This window comes from Puma concolor, unplaced genomic scaffold, assembly GCF_028749965.1.
Source record: "Puma concolor isolate L17-30 unplaced genomic scaffold, mPumCon1.1.hap2 unalloc_scaffold_24, whole genome shotgun sequence".
NCBI classification, from domain to species: domain Eukaryota; kingdom Metazoa; phylum Chordata; class Mammalia; order Carnivora; family Felidae; genus Puma; species Puma concolor.
Window position 1 is genome coordinate 183,430 of NW_028240230.1, and position 21,480 is coordinate 204,909.

Consider the following 21,480-nt stretch of genomic DNA (forward strand, 5'->3'; position numbering starts at 1 on the left):
TGGCTGGAATGCAAAATGGTACATCCACTTTAGAAAACAGGTAAGCAGTTTCTTAAACAGTTAAATATACACTTAGCATATGATGTAGCAATCCTGCCATTAGGTATTTTACCACCTCCCCCCCTCCCCCAATGAAAACATATGCTCATACGAAGACCTGCATGTAAGTGTTTTAAGCAACTTTATTCATAAAGGCCAAAAAGCTAGAAACAACTCAAATGCCCATTAACTGATGAACGCATAAACAAACTGGTATATCCTCACAACTGCAATACTACTCGGCAATAAAAAGGAAATGAACTACTGACATGTGCAAACACATGGATGAGTCTCTGGGGTGCCTGGGTGGCTCAGTCAGATAAGTGACCGACTTTGGCTCAGGCCGTGATCTCATGTTCCGCAGGTTCATGCCCTATATTGGGCTCTACGCTGACAGAGCCTGGAGCCTGCTTCGGGTTCTGTGTCTCTCTCTCTCTCTCTCTCTCTCTCTCTCTCTCTCTGCCCCTCTCCTGCTTATGCTCTCTGTTTCTCAAAAATAAATAAACGTTAAAAAGTTAAAAAAACACATGGATGAATCTCAAAAGGATTATGCTGAAAGGAACCAATCACAGAAGACTGCATACTGTATGATTTCATTTATTTATTTTTTTAAATGTTCATTTATTTTTGAGAGAGAGAGAGAGATGGAGGGCAAATGGGGAAGGGGTAGAGAGACAGGGAGACACAGAATCCGAAGCAGGCTCCAGGCTCTGAGCTGTCAGGACAGAGTCCGATGCAGGACTTGAACTCACGAACCGCGAGATCATGACCTGAGCTGAAGTCGGACGCTTAACTGCCTGAGCCACCCAGGTGCCCCTTGTATGATTTCATTTATAAGACACTGTGGAAAAGGCAAAACTATAGGGACAAAAATTAGGTTGGTGGTTGCCAGGGCTGGTGGTGACAAAAGGGGATTGGCTGCAAAGGCACATAGGGGCCTTTTGGGGTGACAGAAATGGTCTACGTCTCAAATGTGGTGGTGCTTACATAACTACACGTTTGTCAAAACTCATCAAACTGTATGCTTAAAAAGAGTAAATTTTAGGGGCGCCTGGGTGGCGCAGTCGGTTAAGCGTCCGACTTCAGCCAGGTCACGATCTCGCGGTCCGTGAGTTCGAGCCCCACGTCAGGCTCTGGGCTGATGGCTCGGAGCCTGGAGCCTGTTTCCGATTCTGTGTCTCCCTCTCTCTCTGCCCCTCCCCCGTTCATGCTCTGTCTCTCTCTGTCCCAAAAATAAATAAACGTTGCAAAAAAAAAAAAAAATTTAAAAAAAAAAAAAAAGAGTAAATTTTATACCTCAATAAATCTGACTTAAGAAAACAATAAAACAAATCTAAATCAACAACTAAGTGAAAATACACATAAGAAAAATCAACTTACAGTGTTTCCAATTCAAGGGTCATCATGAGGATGCTCTCAACTGTTGTAAGTGACACCTGTGTTGATCCCATGTCTCTGAAGGAGAAAGCCCAAACATGCGTGATTTGAACCCAAGGATAAAAATTCTGTACCTAAAAAGATACTTAACAACATGTGATTACTTCAATTCTGGCTTCTTTGTCAAGTCAGCTCAAGAGTTTTCTTGCTATGGACAATAATTTCAGAAAACTCCCAATGAAGACATTTTATGTGCATCATCAAATTAATCACCTTGGTGCTCAACAGTACAATCCTTTTTACTCTTATCCTCATTTTCATTCTCAATTGCATCCACCTCTCTTGATTAGTCTTTTTTTCTTTTAATATACACCTTACTCCACTTTCCACTTTGAGATAAATGGTATTTCTACCTACATCTGCAAGTCCCATGTCTCTTATGTGTTCTTCAATACTATTCCTTCCTCTGCAGGCTATCTTGCCCATATACGTTTTTTCTTTGCTAATAATGCTTATTTCAATAACCGAGTTAAAACTTAAATTAGGACTTTTTCCCAAAACGCAAAATACTTAATCTTTTGATGACAACAAAAAAGATCAGAAATCATCTCATGAGCCATGAGATTGTTGCAATACTTACAAATATTTTAATGCTGGCAACTTAAAAAGATAGGAATCTTCAACAGCTGACAGAGGGTTACGACTGATAATTCTGAAAAATGCAATGGAATTAAAATGATCTGCATTTCCAGTAATGACTACCACGAAAGTTTATGTTCATTTTGGGGGTATGGAACTGGAAGGTTAAAACTAATCATTTTCTGCCTTTGCCTATAAATCACCCTTACATTCTGTAAAGCACTCTTCCTTTGGGAACTACCCAGCTCTCTGGACGATAAAGTGGAGAACAGAAAGAGAAAAAAAAATTTTTTTTTTTTTTTTTTTTTTTTTTTTTACATGGACAGCAAAGCCAAGATATGCCAAAGAACTTTTTGGGCTGAAAACCCTAGAAGTGACTATGCTGGTAGGAAGCCCAGGCTCTGTAGGAAATACTGTTTCTAGTGTCCTCTATAATTCTAGGTGCTTTTCCTTTATCTCTAGAAATGTAAAAAATTCCACAGTTTAAAACACCCGGTTAAAGACAAAAATAGGACCAATTCCTCAGTTTGGGGGCCAAAGACAAAGGGATTAATCTAAGAGGAAATGGTGAAAGCTATACCCCCACCATGTGTATTCTCCTATGACAGCCTTTGTTAGGTGGCATATGATCCCGTTTCCTTATCCATCTCCTGGACTGCCAGCTCCCTGAGGGCAGGGACCATACTCTATTGTCATTTTTGTCCCTGTGCCTGACAGAGTGCTTGTTATTTACTAGTTACTTAGTGAAGGCTTGTTGAATAAATAACATTTTGTCACTGCTTGACACAAGTTTTTATTCCAAAATGCTGAGTAGATTTTCTTCTCAGTTCTTTACAGCAAAAATAAAGTGAAGGAAACAGGAAGAAAGAAAAGAAAATCTGCCTTTAGGTTGACTCTGCTCAAGAATCATCACTGTACTTTTGCAAAATTATAAGGATAATCATCACAACCAATACTATTGAGCTATGGGGCATCTGTGATCAGCATTTCACATTTAAACCTCACAATAACCTTATGTGATAGATACATCATTACCCCATTTTACAAGTGAGGAAACTGAAGTACAGAGAGGTTGTATAATTTGTCCCAGTTTGTCCAGCCAGTCAAGAAGCAGAGATGGAATCTGAACTCAGTTCTGACTCCAAAGCCTGTATTTAAATTGTATGGAAAAAAGGGGGTTTAAAATAGCCGTTACCTTAAACTTAACTTTGAGAGCATTAAATATAGAAACACTTTGCTGAACTTCATCTCTCCATCTGGGAGAGCTTCTCTAAGAATTACATTTTCTATTTTTATTCCTTTCCTCTAATCATCTCCCATGATTAAGTATTTAATTAGCCTGTGATCATTGAGACTTTACAGATTTCATTTCTTATTTTTTTATTCTATTTTTTGAGAGAGAGAGTACAAGAGTATGAGTGAAGGGAGGCAGAGGAAGAGAGAGAGAGAGAATCCCAAGCAGGCTCCATGCCCCGTGCAGAGCCTGACATGGGGCTTGATCCCATGACCGCAAGATCATGACCTGAGCCGAAATCAAGAGTCAGGCAGTTAACTGAGCCACCCAGGTGCCCTGAGACTTTAGAGATTTTAAAGCCCTGTTACAGGTGAATCAGTGAAAATGAGAGAGGAAGGACGTCTGAAAATTCATCCTTCCGTAAAAGCAACAACAACAACAACTAGCAAAAATGGTCAAAATCAACTTTCTCAGAACTTTGGAAATTTTAACCAATGGGCTTGCAGCAACCCGGAGAGCATGTATTAAAGAAAAAATTACTAATTTCTATAAGAACAGTGAGCTCTGTTGTTTTAACTTGTCCTCAACCTCTGCTCTCCATCCTGATGATAACCTTAAAAATTGCCCACATCCCAGGGGAACAAAATGGAGCTGAAGTTCCTTAAAGCCTCATTCCCAAAGAACAAACTGTCATTGTTTTACCTGTCTAGTGGGGTCCCTAAAAAACTTCACTTGAAAGCCTTGCCCTTGACCTCACTGAGAACTGCACAGTGCTAAAATAGCCTCTTCCCAAGGGGCATTTTTTTGAAAACAATTATAGATAAATGTTTTAATCTGGCAGCTATGTGAGGCAATTGATCACAAGACAAAAAATAGCCTAAACAAAAAGCCTAAAAGGGAAAAGCTGAGAAATGAGATGTCCATAGGGACTTTGAAATGCTCCAACATCTTCCTGGGTAACTAGAAGACCACAAGACATATTCCTGGGAATGTAGAAAAAAAACCTTAGCACTAATAAATGAGTTCAGCAAGGTTACAGGACACAAGATCGATATGTAAAAATTAGCTTTATTTCTATACATCAGCAATGACTATTCCAAAAATGAAATTAAGAAAACAATTCCATGTATAACAGTACTCAAAAGAATAAAATACTTAGGAAAACATTTAACCAAAGAAGTGCAAGAATCACACTAAAAACTACAAAACGTTGTTGAAAGAAATTAAAGAAGATTGAAATAAACGTAAAGATATGCCATGTTCACGGATCAGAAGAAAATATTGTTAAAATGGCACTATACCCCAGATTGAACTGTGGTTTCAGTATAATCCCTATCAAAACCCCAACTGACTTCTTTCCAAATATTGGCAAGCTAATTCTAAAATCTGTATGTCAATTCAAGGGACCGAGAATAGCCCAAAATGATCTTTAAAAAAAAAAAAAAGTTTATCTATTCATTTTGAGAGACAGCGAGCATACACACCCGTGCAGAAGAGCAAACATGAGCGAGTGTGAGTGGGGAAAAGTGTGAGCAGGGGAGGGGCAGAGGGAGAAGGAGAGGGAGCATCCCAAGCAGGCTCCATGCTGTTAGTGCAGATGGCAACACGGGGTTCCATCTCACAAACTGTGAGGTCATGACCTGAGCTGAAATCAAGAGCCGGCCACTTAACCAACTGAGCTACCCAGGGGCTCCAAAACGATTTTGACAAAGAACAACCAAATGGGGAGACTCACACGCCCTGGTTTCAAAACCTACTTCAAAACTACAGTAATCACGGTGTGGTACTGGCATAAGAACAGACATGTAAGCTGATGGAACAGAACTGACAGTCCAGGAATAAATCCTCACATTTATGGCCCACTGATTTTCAACAAGGGTGCCAACACCATTCAATGTGGGAAGACTAGTGTTTTCAAATGATGCTGGGACAACCGTATATCCCCATACAAAATAATGGAGTTGGATTCCTACACTTCACACCATATATAAATATTAACTCAAAATGAGTCAAAGACCTAAATGGAAGAGCTCAAGCTATAAAACTCTCAGGAGAGAAATCTTTATGACCTTGGATTTAGGCAACAGTTTCTTAGACATGACACAAAAAGCACAACAAACCAAAGGAAAAATAGGTAAGCTGGACTTTATTTAAAAATAAAAAAACAACCCAAAACTATCATATGTCTGATACAAGTCTAGTATCCAGAATATCCAGAATATATAAAGAACTCTTAAAACTCAGAAAAAGACAAATAATCAAATGTTTAAATGGGTAAAGGATTTGAAGAGACATTTCACCAAAGAAAATACATGAATGGCCAATAAGCACATGAAAAGATGCTCAATGTCTTAGGTCATTAGGGAAATAGAAATCAAAGCTACAATGAGATACTACTCTACACTCACTAAGATGGCTATGATCGAACAGAGAGACAATGATAAGTGGTAGCAAGATTTGGGGAAACCAGAATCTTCATACATTGGTGGGAATGTAAGATGGTGTAGTCACTGTGGAAAACAGTTTGGCAGTTCCTCAAAAGGGTTAAATATAGAGTTACTACATGACCCAGCAATTCCACTCTTAGGTACGTACCCAAGAGAATTAAAAACATATGACCACACAAAAACTTGTACATGAATACTCATAGCAGCATTATTCATAAGAGCCAAAAAGTCAAAATAATCCAAATGTCCAATAACTCACGAATGGATGAACAAAATGTGATTGGAGCACCTGGGTGGCTCAGTCGGTTAAGCATCTGACTTTGGCTCAGGTCGTCATCTCACAGTTCATGAGTTCGAGCTCTACATCAGGCTCTGTGGTTTTGGATCCTCTGTCCCCCTCTCCCGCTGCCCCTTCCCCGCTTGTGTGTGCGCTCTCTTTCAAAAATAAATAAACATTAAAAAAAGAATGAAGTACTGAAACATGCTACAACCGGATAAATCTTGAAGCCAACAAGCTATGTGAAAGAAACTAGACACACATTTCGATGAAATGTCCAGAATAGGCAAATCCATAGGGGCAGAAGGTAAATTAGTTGTTGCCAGGGGCCTGGGGGGAGGGGAGAATGGGGAGTAAAGGCTGATGGGTATGGTATTTCTTTTGAGGGGGGTGATGACAATGTTCTGGAATTAGCAGTGATTACTGTCTATCAAAGTATACCATTGCACTATATACTTTATAACGTTGCATATTCTATTATGCATATTCTATATCTCAATTTGAAAAAAAAAAAAAAAAAAAAAGAACCACGTTGTGATAAATAGAGAACCAGTTGCCAGAAGATAAACATGTTAGTAGGTGGAGAAAAGGGGAGCGAAGATTCAAACTCTTCCACAACGGAGGTCAGAGGGAGTTAGCGGTGCGGCTGGGAGCCATGCGTTTTTGTTCCTGCCTTGGAAACTCCCCTATTCTTCCTATTCCAGCCCATTCTTCTACGTTTTTTCAGGCCCATTAACATGTCGGGTTTGTGTAACACTAGTTAATATCCAGTCAGACAATGTTATGAAGAGAAAGAACGTGAGTGTCACATGTCTGGTTAAACACAGTTCCTCAACCTTGAGGCTCTGAATGTCCTTTGGCTTTGAAACAATAACAATGGCATTCATACCTACAAGCTTACTGGTGGGCTCTGTGCAAGTAAGCTCTTCCACGTGTGTGTCTTCCCCTGCCCACTGCTCCCCTCCCCCCTCCACCCCGCGCCCACCCCCGGCTCCCTATTAAGAAAGACTATGAAGAGTTATGCAGCCAAAACAATTTAGTAGTTCGTTATCCTTCCCCCCAACTATCTCAGTGCTCTACCCCCACTGTCCCCCCCTCTTTCCTGGTAGCTCACCCATGGCCTTATACCCATCGGCTCAGTGCTTCCTCTTACCCAGGCAGCCCTCCTGCTGAGATGAATGCCCCGTGTTTATCTGTAGTGAAAACAAAATACAGGCCACTCCAAATTATCCTATTTCCTCCTGTCTTTAGTGCCGCCTTTTCTTCATGGAGCTATTGTGCCTGAGCCAAGGGGAGAATGAGAACTGACCCGACAGGTTACCTCTGCTGGACCGACAGCAATTGTTTTTCCACAGACTGCGATACGAACGAACGGTGGACATTGCACTAGAGATCATCTCCATTTCCGTTCAATTCCCTCATCTTACAGATAAAAGGTGTGCTGACTCAGTCTATTGGCTTTTGGATATTCGTGGGCTTATCTTTATGGGAGTCAAACATAACAACAGTTATCCTCAAAGACTGTCTCATAATCAAAGTTGAAGAAATACTGTTCTAGGTATTCTTTTGTTTTTTAAAAAACTGTATCTTATTTGAAGAGGAAAACTCAAGTATTTTTGCAAAAGCTTTCTGTTGCAGAGCAACGGGACAGACTAAAGGTAGCTCACAAAATAAGGGAACATTTCTTACGTGTTATTTTTTTTTTCTCCAAATTCTTCTACAGAGGTCCAGACAGATGGGCTACGTTTCCTTTCTATTAACTGAGGAGACAGAGAAGACTTGAGGACTGAAGGTTGTCACCACTGTCCTGAATGTACTGAAATCCTAACAGCTTTAGCTGAAAAAATGTCCAAAGCAGGCAGTGAAAATAAATTTCAAATAGGACAAACTCCAAACTCTCTACGCTGGAATCCCAAGGCATGGAGGGAAAACTGGCTCGTTGGAGGAAAGCAGTTGAAGAGATAAGTGGAGTGATCTAGACCCTATTCCAGTCTGTTTGAAGTACCTGGGGATAGAATAACCCCTTTCCTTTATTCATCTACATAGGTCCATGAGCCATGAGAACGTGACTCCCCATGGGAAGCTCCTCAATGCAAGACATCTAAGGGCATCACGTAAATCCTTTCTCAGGGGTTGGGCGGGGGGAGGGGCGAAGCCTAAAGAATCTGAAATGGTGAGCCTATGTTTTAATTAAAGTTCTGAGAATAGCCTTGAAGAGGAGTTTCTGGCAGTGAGGACCAGCCCAAGAAGCAAGGGCCCTGGAATCAGGCAGACCTAGGTCTGAATTCTGGCTGTCACTTCCTGGTGAAGGGACTTAAGTAACGAACGTCTCCGAGTCCTTTTAGCAGCATTTACCTCATAAGGCAACTTGAGGATTAAAGGAAAGAGCATGTGCAAAGCACCTAGCATAAGGCTGGGCACAGAGTGGGTGCCTAGCAGTGACGATGTGATAGTTGCACCAGGCGGTGAGCAGGAAGCCTGGGGATGCCCATAGGTGGCATGGCCAGGAACTCCAGAAGCATAGGGAAAAGGAGCTCCCTGCTCGAAAGGTCCTATTCCAGTGAGAAGCTGACTCCAAGGGACGACGCCCAAAAGGCCAGTTGTCATTCAGGTCCTACCTAGTGCCAGGGAATGCGGAATTGTATTACTCGCGAAGCTTCTGAAGTGGTTCTGTCACTTATTGACAGTGTGAACCTAGGCAAGTCACCCGATGTCTCTGAGTTTCAACTTCCTCATCCCCAAAATGAGGATAATACTACCTGTGTCACAAGAGTTGCTGGAAAAACGAAAATGAAGTGCCGTGTGAGGGGCCACGTCCGGAGCACTTCCCACGTGCCAGGCTCTATTCTAAGAGTTTAAGACACATTGTCTTACTTGCAGCACAAGCGAAAGGTCTTAGCATAGTGCCGGAGCGCAGTAAATACCTAATAGAGGTCGGTATTAAAGAAATGATATGGGGCGGAGGAGCAACTACCATGCTTCCCAGAGAAAGAAGATGCCTTGGTATATACGTGGGAAGACTCAGATGCAGCTGGGAGAAGAAAAGTAATAGTTGGGTATGACTATGGCAAAGCTTTTGAACTACCACACACGGAAAATAATAAAAGTTACCCTAAATCACCCCAAAAGGACAGCCCTGAGTTGTTATCTTCATCCTTAACGTTTATGCCTTTCTGAATCTGAGAAGAAGCTGCCAGGATTTCCAGTACATACCAAAAAGCGATGACAATATCCTGAAGTGTGTCAACTTTTGTGGGCACACAGCTGTCTAAAAGGAAGCAGATGCCGGTTGACTGGGGGAGCGTTAGGGCGTGTCTGTGACTGGGGCTCGAGTTTGCCTTCAGAGGGTGGCCACACCTACCTCAATGATATTCTCAACAATAATTCAACAGGGGCAAGGCTTAGATTTTCCTTATTCTCCCTTAGAGCTTATGTTCTTGGCACAATACGGATGCGCCACAGACGAGCCAGCATGTGAATGTGCTCTATCCCGATAAGGTACAGCCTTTCTACATCGTAGAGTCCTTCAGCTTCTAAAATCATGGAGCTCGTACTGTTAGAACCAATGAAGTGAATTTTTTAAAATAAGCCACCAGTCTGGACCTGTGTAGGTGAATGAAGGAGAAGCACTTTAAAGTCAGGAAAAAAAAAAAAACTATACTTAACATTTAGGATTATCAACCACTGTTGGTTTTCCATAATATATTTCATTCCTGATTTCATCTGAAAGAAACAGGATTATTACTACCATTCAAAAAGTGGTACCTTATTAATAAACTCTTGGCATGGCTTTGAGGTGGATTTCAGATTCAAAATAGACTTTACCACACCGCTAACGTGTTCACTCAGTGTTTATCAATAACTTAAGAGGCTTCATTCAAAAAACTTACTGAGATATAATTACCTGAAACCCAGGGGTGAATCAAGGCCTTGTAGGGTCTGAACCTCATCTACTTTGGGAAATCCTGCCTCATCAAAACATGCAAAATTATGCGTACAGGAATTGCGAGGGTCCCTCCCAAGACTTTGGAAGGGGCCTATGTAAGTGAGGAGACCTGAAGTTTAAGCTTCAGTCAGTTCAAGATAAATCCACCTCAGCTGGGGCCCAAAAGGTTTACAAACTTATTTAATGCTGGAGAAAATACTGTTTCAACTTATAAACACCCCAGTAATAAGTCACATAGGTAATAACGTGACTGAATTCACGGGATGGCATCTCCCCTGCGCACGCTCTCTTTCTCTCAGAATAAATAAATAAACGTTAAAAAGAAAAAAGAAAAGAAAAGTTTGGCCCCAAACAAGGAGCCCAACCTCCAATACACACTTACTGTACTGTGATAATGTTTTGGAAGTTAACTGTGAATTCGTTTTAGTAGTACAGCTCTATTCAAACCACATTGAAAGGGCGGGCCTACACCGGCCGACTCCATCTTGTTCTGTGTCCTTCACCTTGACCACACCTCCTCCCCTTGAGTAACCCCCCCCCAACTGCCTAACAGGACTCTTCCCCAGGACCCTTCCCCAGCCAATCAGCTGAGGCCGCAGCCATTACCTCACCAACTGCCACTAGGCACCAGTAAAACCTTTGTCCTTTTGAAACTGGCTCTCTCTCCCGGGTATCTCACAGCTTCGACAGTGCAGGTAGGGGATTGAGCTCGAGCTAGCTCCAATAAAGGCTCTTTTGCTTTTACACCGGACTCGGCTCCCTGGCGGTATTTGGGGATCACGAATTCTGGGCATAACACACATGGCATGAGTATTAATTTATTCTCAATACCAGCTAGCTCTGGTTCTTTAATTACCTTTCTCTGTCATGTAAGATTGATGAGGGAGCATGGGGCAAGTTGAGGGCAAAATACAAATTAGCACATGCCCCCGCCCCAGGTGGGATATGTGTCATTCTGGCTGCTGGAGGACAAAGGAAAGGAAAGAAAACAAATGGTTAACTGATAGAGATCTCAGTCGGGCAAGACAGGGGTTTCCATCAGTTTACAAATATCTTAGTAAATTACAAGAAAAAGGCCATCTTTTTCTCCTTTTTCCAGTATGAAAGATTCTTGGGGACAGTCCCTGTATATTCTTTGTACCCCCGGTACTTAGTACATTGTCGACATAGAGTGCGCGTGGCACGGATTGTTTTTCAATGAATTCATTCATTGTTATCAACGGATTCCACCCTATTTTGTCCTGTATTGCCTACATAACTATGAAATTCAGATTCTTAGAAGAGACTCTTGGTGTTATAAGATGCTTAGTAGAGGTGGTGACTTTTAAGACATTATATTGACACCACTAAAACCTCTTGGTGGAGAAACTCAATGAGCCCGTTCTCTGGCATGCTGGCAAAACAAAAAACTGACCCTCAGTATTCTTTCCCCAAGTTAGGCATCAGCAAATTAATGAGAGAGGAGGCCCCTGCTCTTGGGCACCCGCAGGAACTTACTCCAGCTCCAGACACACCGTAAACACTTTCATCTAACGGAAGATAAGCTGTGAAATCGGATTTCTGAACCACAAGACAGTGAGCCAGTCTTTTCCAGCGTCTGCTTTAGTGGAGGGTCTTCAACCTTGAGTCTCAACATCCCCCTCAGGCCACTGAACATGCCCAGTATGATTTGCTTTTTGACAGAGAAATCACAGAATGTCCCGGCTGAAAGGGAGTCACACACTTCTTAACTGAAGAGTGGTCAGGAAAGAAAGCACATGGAGAGCAGTGCCCTGTGGCAGGTGTTCAGGAGTTCTTGCTGCTTTCCTGATGGCTGAGGAAGCACCCACACCTTTTGCTGCCTGGAGAACTCTGTGCTAAACTTAGTTCTTCGCAGTTCTCTTTTGCACAGGAAACTTGCACGTGAGCCAGAATCAAAGTTAAATTCAGAAGTGGATTTCAAGGACCACGCACACCTTGGGGAAGCATCACTGTCACGAATTCCCATGATAATACTGACTTGGGTGTTACTTGCTTGGGGCCTTCACTGCCCACACAAAGCTGGGTACGAGGGAGGGCAGAGAGTGCCATTTAGGAGTTAAGACAAGTCTCTTGGCCTCTTTGTACCTTAGTTTCCTCATTTGAAAAAAAAAATGGATTTTAAGACCTACTTTCCAGAATTCATACTGGGTTTATTAACACACACCTAACCAATCACTGTATGATATTTTTACATGTAGTTTTTTTTTTTTTTTACATGTATTCATTTTCTATTTCACTTACAGCTTGTGTAAAAACTGCATTCCATGCCAGGCCTGAAATGTTCCAAAGCTCAGTTTGGTGAGTAAATTGCAACGAAGATTTCTACACACACCAAAAAAAAAAACAAAAAAACAAAACAACAACAACAACAACAAAAAAACAAGACACAAATGAAGAAGAAAAACAAGATATTTTCAGAATATTTATCCTTTGGCAGTGATTCTAATTTATAGATAATGAAACATAACCACAATACTCTCTCCATACACTAAAGAAATCTCACTATGAAAGATGCTTGCCTTTTTAAAAAAATATTTGCATGAAAGATTTATACTTTCATGTTTATACATGTGGTGCATTAGATACAAATCAGTAAATGCTCAATAAATACTTGTGTTAAGTAAGTATTTTTTTCTAGAGAAGTAAGTTTATTTCTCTAGAAAAATGTTTCACAACTTTAGCACTGTTGAGATTTATGGTTGGATAATCTTTGTTATGGGGGGGGGGGGTGCTGCCCTGTGAACTGTAGGGTGTGACAGCAGCCCTGGCCTCCACCCACTAGATGCCAGCAGCACATCTACAGTCTGACAATCACAAATGTCTCTAGACACTACTAAGTGTCACCTGGATGCAAAAGCACCCTGGCAGAGAACTGCTGCTCTAGAACGATTCACTCTGACCTCTATAATAACTCTCACACCAAACTTTGCCACAGACAAAAAAGATTTGCTACATAATTTTAGTAGCTTTCGACTAATAAAGTTTCATTCATTCAAAGTGAATAACAAAGAGGTTTACAATTAAGTTTAATAAAAATTCCAAATATAATGAAATTATATTTGTAACTTACATAAACTGCAAAAAAGGTAGTGATTCAAATGCACGTCTTTCAATATATTGTATTTTATTGCAGGATAAATCTCTAGGAAAAGGAAAAGGAAAATATTGCCTCAATTAGCTATAAGATATCTAATTAGTAGGATGATAGTATTGAATAAGTAGCTTTTGGCTAAACTCTGAGAATTAGGAATTGTTATTTGAACCTTCCAGAGCCCCTAACCCTGCCCTCACCTTTCTTAAGAGTCTCACCTTTGTGATCTTCATACATAAAACATACAACTATAGATCTTGATAGATCTTGGAAGTAATCTTTCCTGAGAGCAGAAGAATTGATTAAATGACTTTCTGTGGCCTCATCAATTTCTAAATTATGAGCTCAAAGTTGTGATCTCCACATATAATTTCTAATATTAAAAGGGATATTCTCACATTAGCACACCTTCCTGGTTTAGTTGTATTTCTCGACACCAAGTCAATACCAGAAGAGATAAAAGATACCTTTTCATTTAACTTGAAAAGAAGTTACTCCTCTAATCAATACCTAACTTTGAACGAACTCAGAATTATATTATCATATTAATAGAAATTTATTTTTGGTTGTACATTGCCTAAACGCTCTATGAATTTATCAACTGCTTCAGTTGCAAGTGGGGCCAACAAAAAAACAACATGGTACTGGATTTTTATTTGGAAACACCCATTCTTGATTATAGTTGACCCTCTTATTTCCATTGATTTCAGCCGAGTCCCTCACTTTCCACCTACATGGGTACCACCATCTTCTGACTGGCATTGTCATCTCTGGTCTCTCCCATTCTAATCTATACTGCACACAGTCACCAGATTAATTCTCCAGGAGTGGTTCTCAAATATCAGAGTCACTTGGGAACTTACTCAAGATGCAAATTCTCAGCTCTACTCCGGACTGAGTGAATCAGGAACTGTGGAGGTGGAACCTGTGTTCTGACAAGGCCTCCAAGTGACCCTGGTGCAGTCTAAAGTTTGTCCTAGAGCACTGCTGTGATAACACGGTAGCTTGGCATATTATCCAAGGCCTTCAAAATCCTAAATCTGGCTCTAGTTTCCTACTCTACAGATACCAAAGAAATTTCTCCTGCATTTTGCCTTTCACTCACTCTATTTTGCAAGCATATTCTTCCCAAGATGTCTATCCGATGACACGTCATAGCCATTCAAGGTTCTGTTCAAACAGCATTTCTCTAGTAACTTCCCTGATCCAACTTGAAGTCTTCCCCCCTCTTCTATGTTCCAAAAACAACTTATACTTCTCATTGCCCAAATCCATTTCTTCCCCTCCCCCTCTCCTCCTCCTCCTTCTTCTCCTTCTTTGAATTTTTTAAAGTAGACTCCACGCCCAACCTGGGGCTTGAACTCACGACCCTGAGATCAAGAGTCGCATGCTCTACTGACTCAGCCGGTCAGGTGCCCCAATTTCTTCTTAATATAGTTATTCTGGCATTCCATTTCCTCTGGGCATAAACTCCATGAAAGTATGGACTAGTCTTGCTCATCTGCGTTGTCTACTGTGTTTAAAACTGATGCATGGACAAAGAACAAACTCAAATATTTATAAAATAAATTAACAGCTGGGTAGTGAGTAGAAGGAGCAAAATGACTGAAAAGAAATGTGGTTTTATGACTTTGTGGCTCCCGCTTCTGCACTCTGTCAGTGCTTCATCATCCATTTAGTGCTTATGCGTTATGGTTTAAGCTTCTGTTTATTTTCCCTGTGAAATCATGAGTTCCTACAAGGGTGGGAAGCCTGTCTTAACCATCTGCGTGCCTATGGTACTGGGCATAGGGCCTGTCACATTCTTTTTTAGGTTTTGATTCACATTTTTTTTTGAATGAATGAATGAGAACACTTCACCTAACATGAAATAATTGGCTTACAAAGTACCTCATAGTAGAAATAATGAAAGGCCCAATCCATTGCGCAGTTTGTCTCTTTTGTTTTTCTCCAAACTGTGTTTGTAACGTTTGGAGCCCAGATGGCAGAGGTAGCCAAGAAGACCAATACAAAGTGGTTGTCCCCTAAGACTTGGAAGGTTTGATAATTTGAAGGACTATTTTTAGTGTCATATGAGATTCCTTTTACTCACTACCCTTAAGCCTTCTACATTTGCAAGAAGAATCTATTTTCTAAAGCACATCATTAATAAGGATTAATGAGGGGCGCCTGGATGGCTTAGTCGATTGAGCATCTGACTTCGTTCGGTTCAGGTCATGATCTCACTGTTCATGAATTCGAGCCCCGCATCGGGTTCTGGGCCAACAGCTCAGAGACTGAAGCCCGCTTCGGATTCTGTGTCTCCCTCTCTCTCTGAGCCTACCCTGCTCATACTCTGTCTCTCTCATACTCTGTCTCTCTCTCTCTCTCTCTCTCTCAAAAATAAATAAACATTAAAAAATTTTTAAAAAAAGGATTAATGAAATACACAGCTTTGGATGGCATGGGCAAAGAATAAACACTGAACCTCCATAGCAAAGAACATTAGTATCTCTGTATGTCTAATGTACAGAGATATATGCAAACATTTCTTCCTTGACAATGAGGCTGGAGAGATGTTTATTCTGTAATTAGCGAAGTTAGAGGCATTTCTGATGTTTGTTTAGTGTAAACATTTCTAACTATACCACTTAACCATCATTATATTTTTAAAGATTTCATTTTTTTTAAGTAATCTCTATACCTAACATGGGGCTCTAACCTACAACCTCGAGATCAAGAGTTGCAGACTCTAATGACTGAGACAGCCACGTGCCCTTTAGCCATCTTTTTTTTAATGTTTATTTATTTTTGAGAGAGACAGAGACAGAGCATGAGTGGGGGAGGGGCAGAGAGAGAGGGAGACAGAATCTGAAACAGGCTCCGGGCTCTGAGCTGTCAGCACAGAGCCCGACACGGGGCTCGAACCCACAAACTGTGAGATCACGACCTGAGTCAAAGTCAGACACCCAACCAACTGAGCCACCCAGGAGCCCCAACCCCTTAACCATCATTTTAAACATCTATTTTTATGGTGGCATAAGCATTTCCACACCGATCACAGGAATCTGCTCCTGAAGCCAAGAGCACACTGTATGTTAGCTAACTTAACAATAAATTACATAAAAAATAATAATAAAAAAATAAACTAATAAAATTTCCCACACTGAAATCCCTAATCTGTTCTCTTGATAATTTAATATGTACTTGGTAATACTGCTTACATAATTCACCTGCTTAAATATTTCATATTTAAATATTTCATTTAGATTAAATTATTTAAAAATTCTGGGTTAATGGCATTCAAATTAATGTAAGTGTTCTATATTTTCTTGTCTTGTAGGTGACAATTTGAGGTTAACTTCAATTCCTCTCATTTTACTAAGCCAACTTTTTCAAACCTTTTCTGTAAAGGCCACACAGTAAATATTTTAGGCTTTGCAGGCCATATACGGTCTCTGTCACATATTCTCTGTTTCTCTCTCTTCTTTTCTCTTTTACAGCCCTTTAAGAACATGAAAATCATTCTGAACTCATAGGTTGTATCAAGACAGACCATACACAGGATTTGATCCATGGGCCATAAATAATAAATATAAATAAAGGCAGATGGTATATGAACACTTACATAACAAGGTTCATATGGGTGTCCATAATTGCTCAGACCTCATTACCCCTTTTCCTCTACAACTGAAGGGCTTTTTCCTAGATCTTGTCTATAAAATTAAAAAGTTGAAAACGCATAGGAGGTATTTAATGCTAGAGATGGGCTGGGTCCCCACAGACTTACAGAGTTATACAATTTAATAGAGAGAGTTACAGAATTCTACTGTTAGAAGAAATTGTTGCAATTATCTAATTTGAACCCTGTATTTTTTAATAAATAATATAACTAAAAACTCATAATAAATGATGAACTGATTAACTTACAAATACTGGAGGGATAGCAGGCCTTCAAATGTGTCCTTACGTAATTCGGTCAGATGATTTTCACTGAGAATTCTGCAAAATGAAAAGGTCATTTCTGGGTCAAAATGCAAAATAACTACAACTATTTGCTACACAGGACCGCTAGATGTGAGAGAAACCTGGGTAATGGTGCCACCAAATACACTAATTCTTATTTAATGTAGGGATGGCGACCTCTGCTGTTTGATTCAAATATTTTCTTCTCACATACTCCTTTGTCTCTCTCTCTCTCTCTCTCTCTCACACACACACACACACACACACACACACACACCCCTATCCACTCTTCACACCAAAATGTACATTTAATGCCTACTCTCTGGATCACAAAATCTCTGTTAGAATCCAGCCCTGAGTGGCAAAAACATGGACAGAACTGCCACTTCCTCCTCTCTTTTCCCAAATTTTATTGTGGAAGCCCTATTTATAACCATATCAGTGCTACGAGTAAAGCCATCTAATTTTTTTCCCCAACCAAAAAGTATCTGTGAGAACTAAAAATGTGCATAAAATGCACATAACATAAATGCTCAGTTTAATATGTATAGAGTAAATACCCGTGTAACGCTATTTGTTCTTTCTACTGTTGGTGGATACTAGATTTTTCTAATTTTTAGTTATTATAAACAGTGCTGCTTTGAACATTTTTCTGTTTATATCCTAGTACACATTTGCCTAAGTTTCTCCAGGATTTAACAGGGGTACAAAATTGCCTTCCTAAGAGGTTGTGCTATTTCAAGCTGGCAGATTGAAACATGCCAGGTCTCTACCAAACTCCAAACTCCACCAAAGTCCCTAAGAATGATTAGAAAAGATACAATTAGAAAATCCACAACCTTAGCTCAAAGCCAAGGGAGTAGCTCTACAAACACTCCCCACCAGAAATGCCTTGGAGCCACCTACAGGGTGATTAGCTGGGATACTGCAGTAGGACCAAGGACAGCACATCAACCCCACATCCTTCCTCCTGGGATCTGGCAGCAAAGGGTGTTTTCTTCCAGGCAGGAGCCATTGGTGTTAGAAGGGGGCAGGGTCCCAGAACCCTGGAGGAAGGGTCTACACTCTGACTAGCCATTAGAAGTCACCTCCCACCTCTTCTTTAACTCTCAGGGGGACCTGTCACCAATAACAAGCCCCGTGGTTCATTTCACCTCTTCCTTAGGACCAGAAAACAGAAGCAAGTCAAATCTCAACTACAAAGATAAATTGCACTCAGGAATGACCATGTGGAGTGAGAAAGCCAATTCCATTCAGGACAGAAAATAAAAAACAAATATAACAGCTTATAGTCAATGACACAGTTAACAGAGAAAACACAAAAGGATTTGAGAATACCAACATTAATGGGGCACCTGCGTGGCTCAGTCGGTTAAGCATCCGAGTTCGGCTCAGGTTGCAGTCCATGGGTTCAAGCCCTGCACTGGGCTCTGTGCTGAAGCTCAGAGCCTGGAGCCTGCTTCAGATTCTGTATCTCCCTCTCTCTCTGCCCCTCCCCAACTTGCACTCTGTCTCTCACTCTCTCTCTCTCTCTCTCAAAAATAAACACTATAAAAAATTTAGAATAGCATCATTAATATATCCTCAGATAGAGGTAAACAGTACATCTAATAAAAAGAACCAACTCAAGATTATATGAATGAAAAGTATTATCATTAGTAAAAAACTCAGTCTATGAGCAGCAGAAATGGTCGTTGAATAAATTAGAAAACTTGAGGGGCGCCTGGGTGGCTCAGTCGGTTAAGCGGCCGACTTCAGCTCAGGTCATGATCTCGCGGTCCGTGAGTTCGAGCCCTGCGTCGGGCTCTGTGCCGACAGCTCAGAGCCTGGAGCCTGTTTCAGATTCTGTGTCTCCCTCTCTCTGACCCTCCCCCGTTCATGCTCTGTCTCTCTCTGTTTCAAAAATAAATAAACGTTAAAAAAAAATTAACACAGAATTGCAATCGGTAGAGGTTGAGTTGGGATATGGAAGGGGAAACACCTTTCCTCAGAGCTACTGACTTCAAAGTTCTGGACCAAGAAGGACCTTAGAATGCAGTTAGTTTTTTTTTTTGTTTTTTTTTTTTTGTATTCATATTTGGAGAGAATATACTCACAGTTTCTCAGCCCAACGGTATCCCTTCCATACATTTTTATCAATGTAAGAAATAGAGTTTCCTTGGAAATTTCTGTGAAGAAACAAACACAGTTCAGATCCTTGAATAGGTAGGAAGGGAATGAACGGAATAAATAAGAGAATCACTGGCAACCCTGTGGGGAATATTCCAATGCAGTAAATGCCAACTTTCTACTTTCCGCAGCTATCAGCATCCCAGGTGGTGCAATTAATAAAGAGCTAGCGTGGGGCCACTGGCACAAACAAGGCAGCTCCTTAGAACCTGAACGTCCTATTTGTTCCATTCCTTGGGTAGATAACGCCTGTTCATTACTCTGGAGGTAAGTATTTTTTTCCCCCAAATCACTTATGTGTCTAAAATGGTTCCTTCCACAAATCAATGAGAAAATAATAATTCAACGAAAAAAATGGTAAAAAATTTACCATTATCAGCAAACAAATGTAAAGAAGCCCTCTACTGAAACCTCTCTAGGTGTTAGAAGGATAAGGGAAGTTAGAAATTAGAATAACTAACACGGAAAGATTTCTTAGACATATTGCATAGGGAAAAGCAACAAATCACTGGGCAAGGAATTAAAAAGTATCCCCTCATTAGGAAATTAGGAAAAAATGCAAAGGAAAGAGATGGGAAGGAAGGACACACACCAAAAAGGTGACAGGAGTTATCTTATGAGTGGTAGGGAGGGTGGGGTGGGATTTTCACGTTTTATCCTCTATACCTGTGACATTAAAAACAAAAAAAAGTATCCATGATAACTCATGTATCCATGAATTACACATGTTTAAAAGAAGCTATTAAATGCCTGAGGTTCAGTTTCAACCGCTAACCCTGCGTATGACTTTGAACCTTTACCTGTAGTTTTGTCCTCTTCCCTCAACAACAGCTTACCTGGTCAGTTTATATACACATTTTTTTCAGGGGAGTCAGGAATAAATTCAAAACAGATACCCATCTGCCCCTGTGCCTGGTGGACATTTCCAGTCAACCTGAAGCCTTCTGGTTGCTCCTATGTTCCCTGGTAAAAGATGCCTCAACTTCCATCATTCTCCTTTTCTGGGACAGAAGTTTCAGAGTAATATCTGAGTTTTCTCTTTCCCGTGCACACCCCACCCGCGACTGTCATCAGTTAGTCTATCTTGTCACTTCCTCCTTTGCAGTGCTCTCAAGGCTTTTCTTTCTACTCTTTTCAGCAACTCTGATTCGGCCCCTTGTTACTTTACCCCTAGGTTTTGTTAGAACATTCTATCTGGTCTCGCTGGATCAAGCTCTCCTCTCCAGATCGCCCTATATGGGGAACTGAAAATAATCCTCGTTTCAATGGTCTGTATCTCATGCTTGAAAACTTTCAATGGCCCTCTGTAACTCAGAATGTAACGTTCAAACCTCTCTAGCTGATAGTCAAGGTTTCTCGTAATTGGATCTTTAACTGCTTAACCTAATTCTTTTTTTTTTTTTTAATGTTTGTTTATTTTTGAGACAGACAGAGACAGAGCATGAATGGGGGAGGGGCAGAGAGAGAGGGAGACACAGAATCGGAAGCAGGCTCCAGGCTCTGAGCCGTCAGCCCAGAGCCTGACGTGGGGCTCGAACTCACGAACTGTGAGATCGTGACCTGGGCTTAAGTCGGACGCTCAACCGACTGAGCCACCCAGGCGCCCCTAACCTAATTCTTAATTCCTGATCATTCCTGCAGCCATGCCTTTGCCTAGACTTATACCCATTTTTTTCTCTATTTAACACATCAGAGCCACTCTTTAAGTCTCAGCTAAAGTGTTAGCTTATCCATGCAGCTCTCCCTGACCTCCATACTCCACTGAGTACAGAGTCTGCTGAATTCCAACACCCATGGTACCTCTTTTAGTACTTAATTACATGCCACCTCCCTTTTTATGACCATTTCCTTTCTTCCCACCTGTCATTTCATGTTCTGAAGACGATTTCATCCTAGTGTGGCGCCCATCGTACTTACTCTTGGGTTGGGCCCAAACCGAGTACTGTATGTGGAAGGCCGGGGGTCAAAGATGAGGTCTGGGGAATCAAAATAATAACAGCTAACACTCATATTTTGCCAGGCACTGATCCAAGTGCTTCATATGTATTACCTCATCTAGATCTCACAATAATCCCATGAGATGGTAGCTATCATAATTTCCATTTCACAGAAAAGGAAACTGAGTCACAAAGCTAATAGATGACAGACCTCGGCCCAAACGCAGGCAATCTAGTTCCAGAATCTCTACTCTTCACTACTCTGTTGTATCCTATTATAGAGGATGGAGCAAAAATGGGAGAGTAGAGGTTAAGGAATGAAATAATGGGGCTAAAAATTGGATAAGGAAAAAGAATA

General features: G+C 40.9%; 1 protein-coding gene across 9 annotated transcripts in view; it reads right to left on the minus strand.

Annotated features, from left to right (window-relative positions):
- LOC147571493 (uncharacterized) overlaps positions 1 to 21,480 on the minus strand; it is a 52,217-nt gene that overhangs the window by 25,650 nt on the left and 5,087 nt on the right. For 5 of the 9 annotated variants that reach the window (XM_086696313.1, XM_086696308.1, XM_086696309.1 and 2 more), the window contains 6 exons: positions 19,113 to 19,184; positions 16,981 to 17,052; positions 13,051 to 13,122; positions 12,222 to 12,302; positions 2,057 to 2,128; positions 1,420 to 1,494 (listed from right to left, as the gene is read on the minus strand). In XM_086696313.1, coding sequence (XP_086552439.1) covers positions 1,420 to 1,494; positions 2,057 to 2,128; positions 12,222 to 12,302; positions 13,051 to 13,122; positions 16,981 to 17,052; positions 19,113 to 19,184 — 444 coding nt within the window. The remainder of the gene's footprint in view (positions 1 to 1,419; positions 1,495 to 2,056; positions 2,129 to 12,221; positions 12,303 to 13,050; positions 13,123 to 16,980; positions 17,053 to 19,112; positions 19,185 to 21,480) is intronic. The other 4 variants (XM_086696314.1, XM_086696306.1, XM_086696305.1 and 1 more) reach the window with 3 other exon arrangements.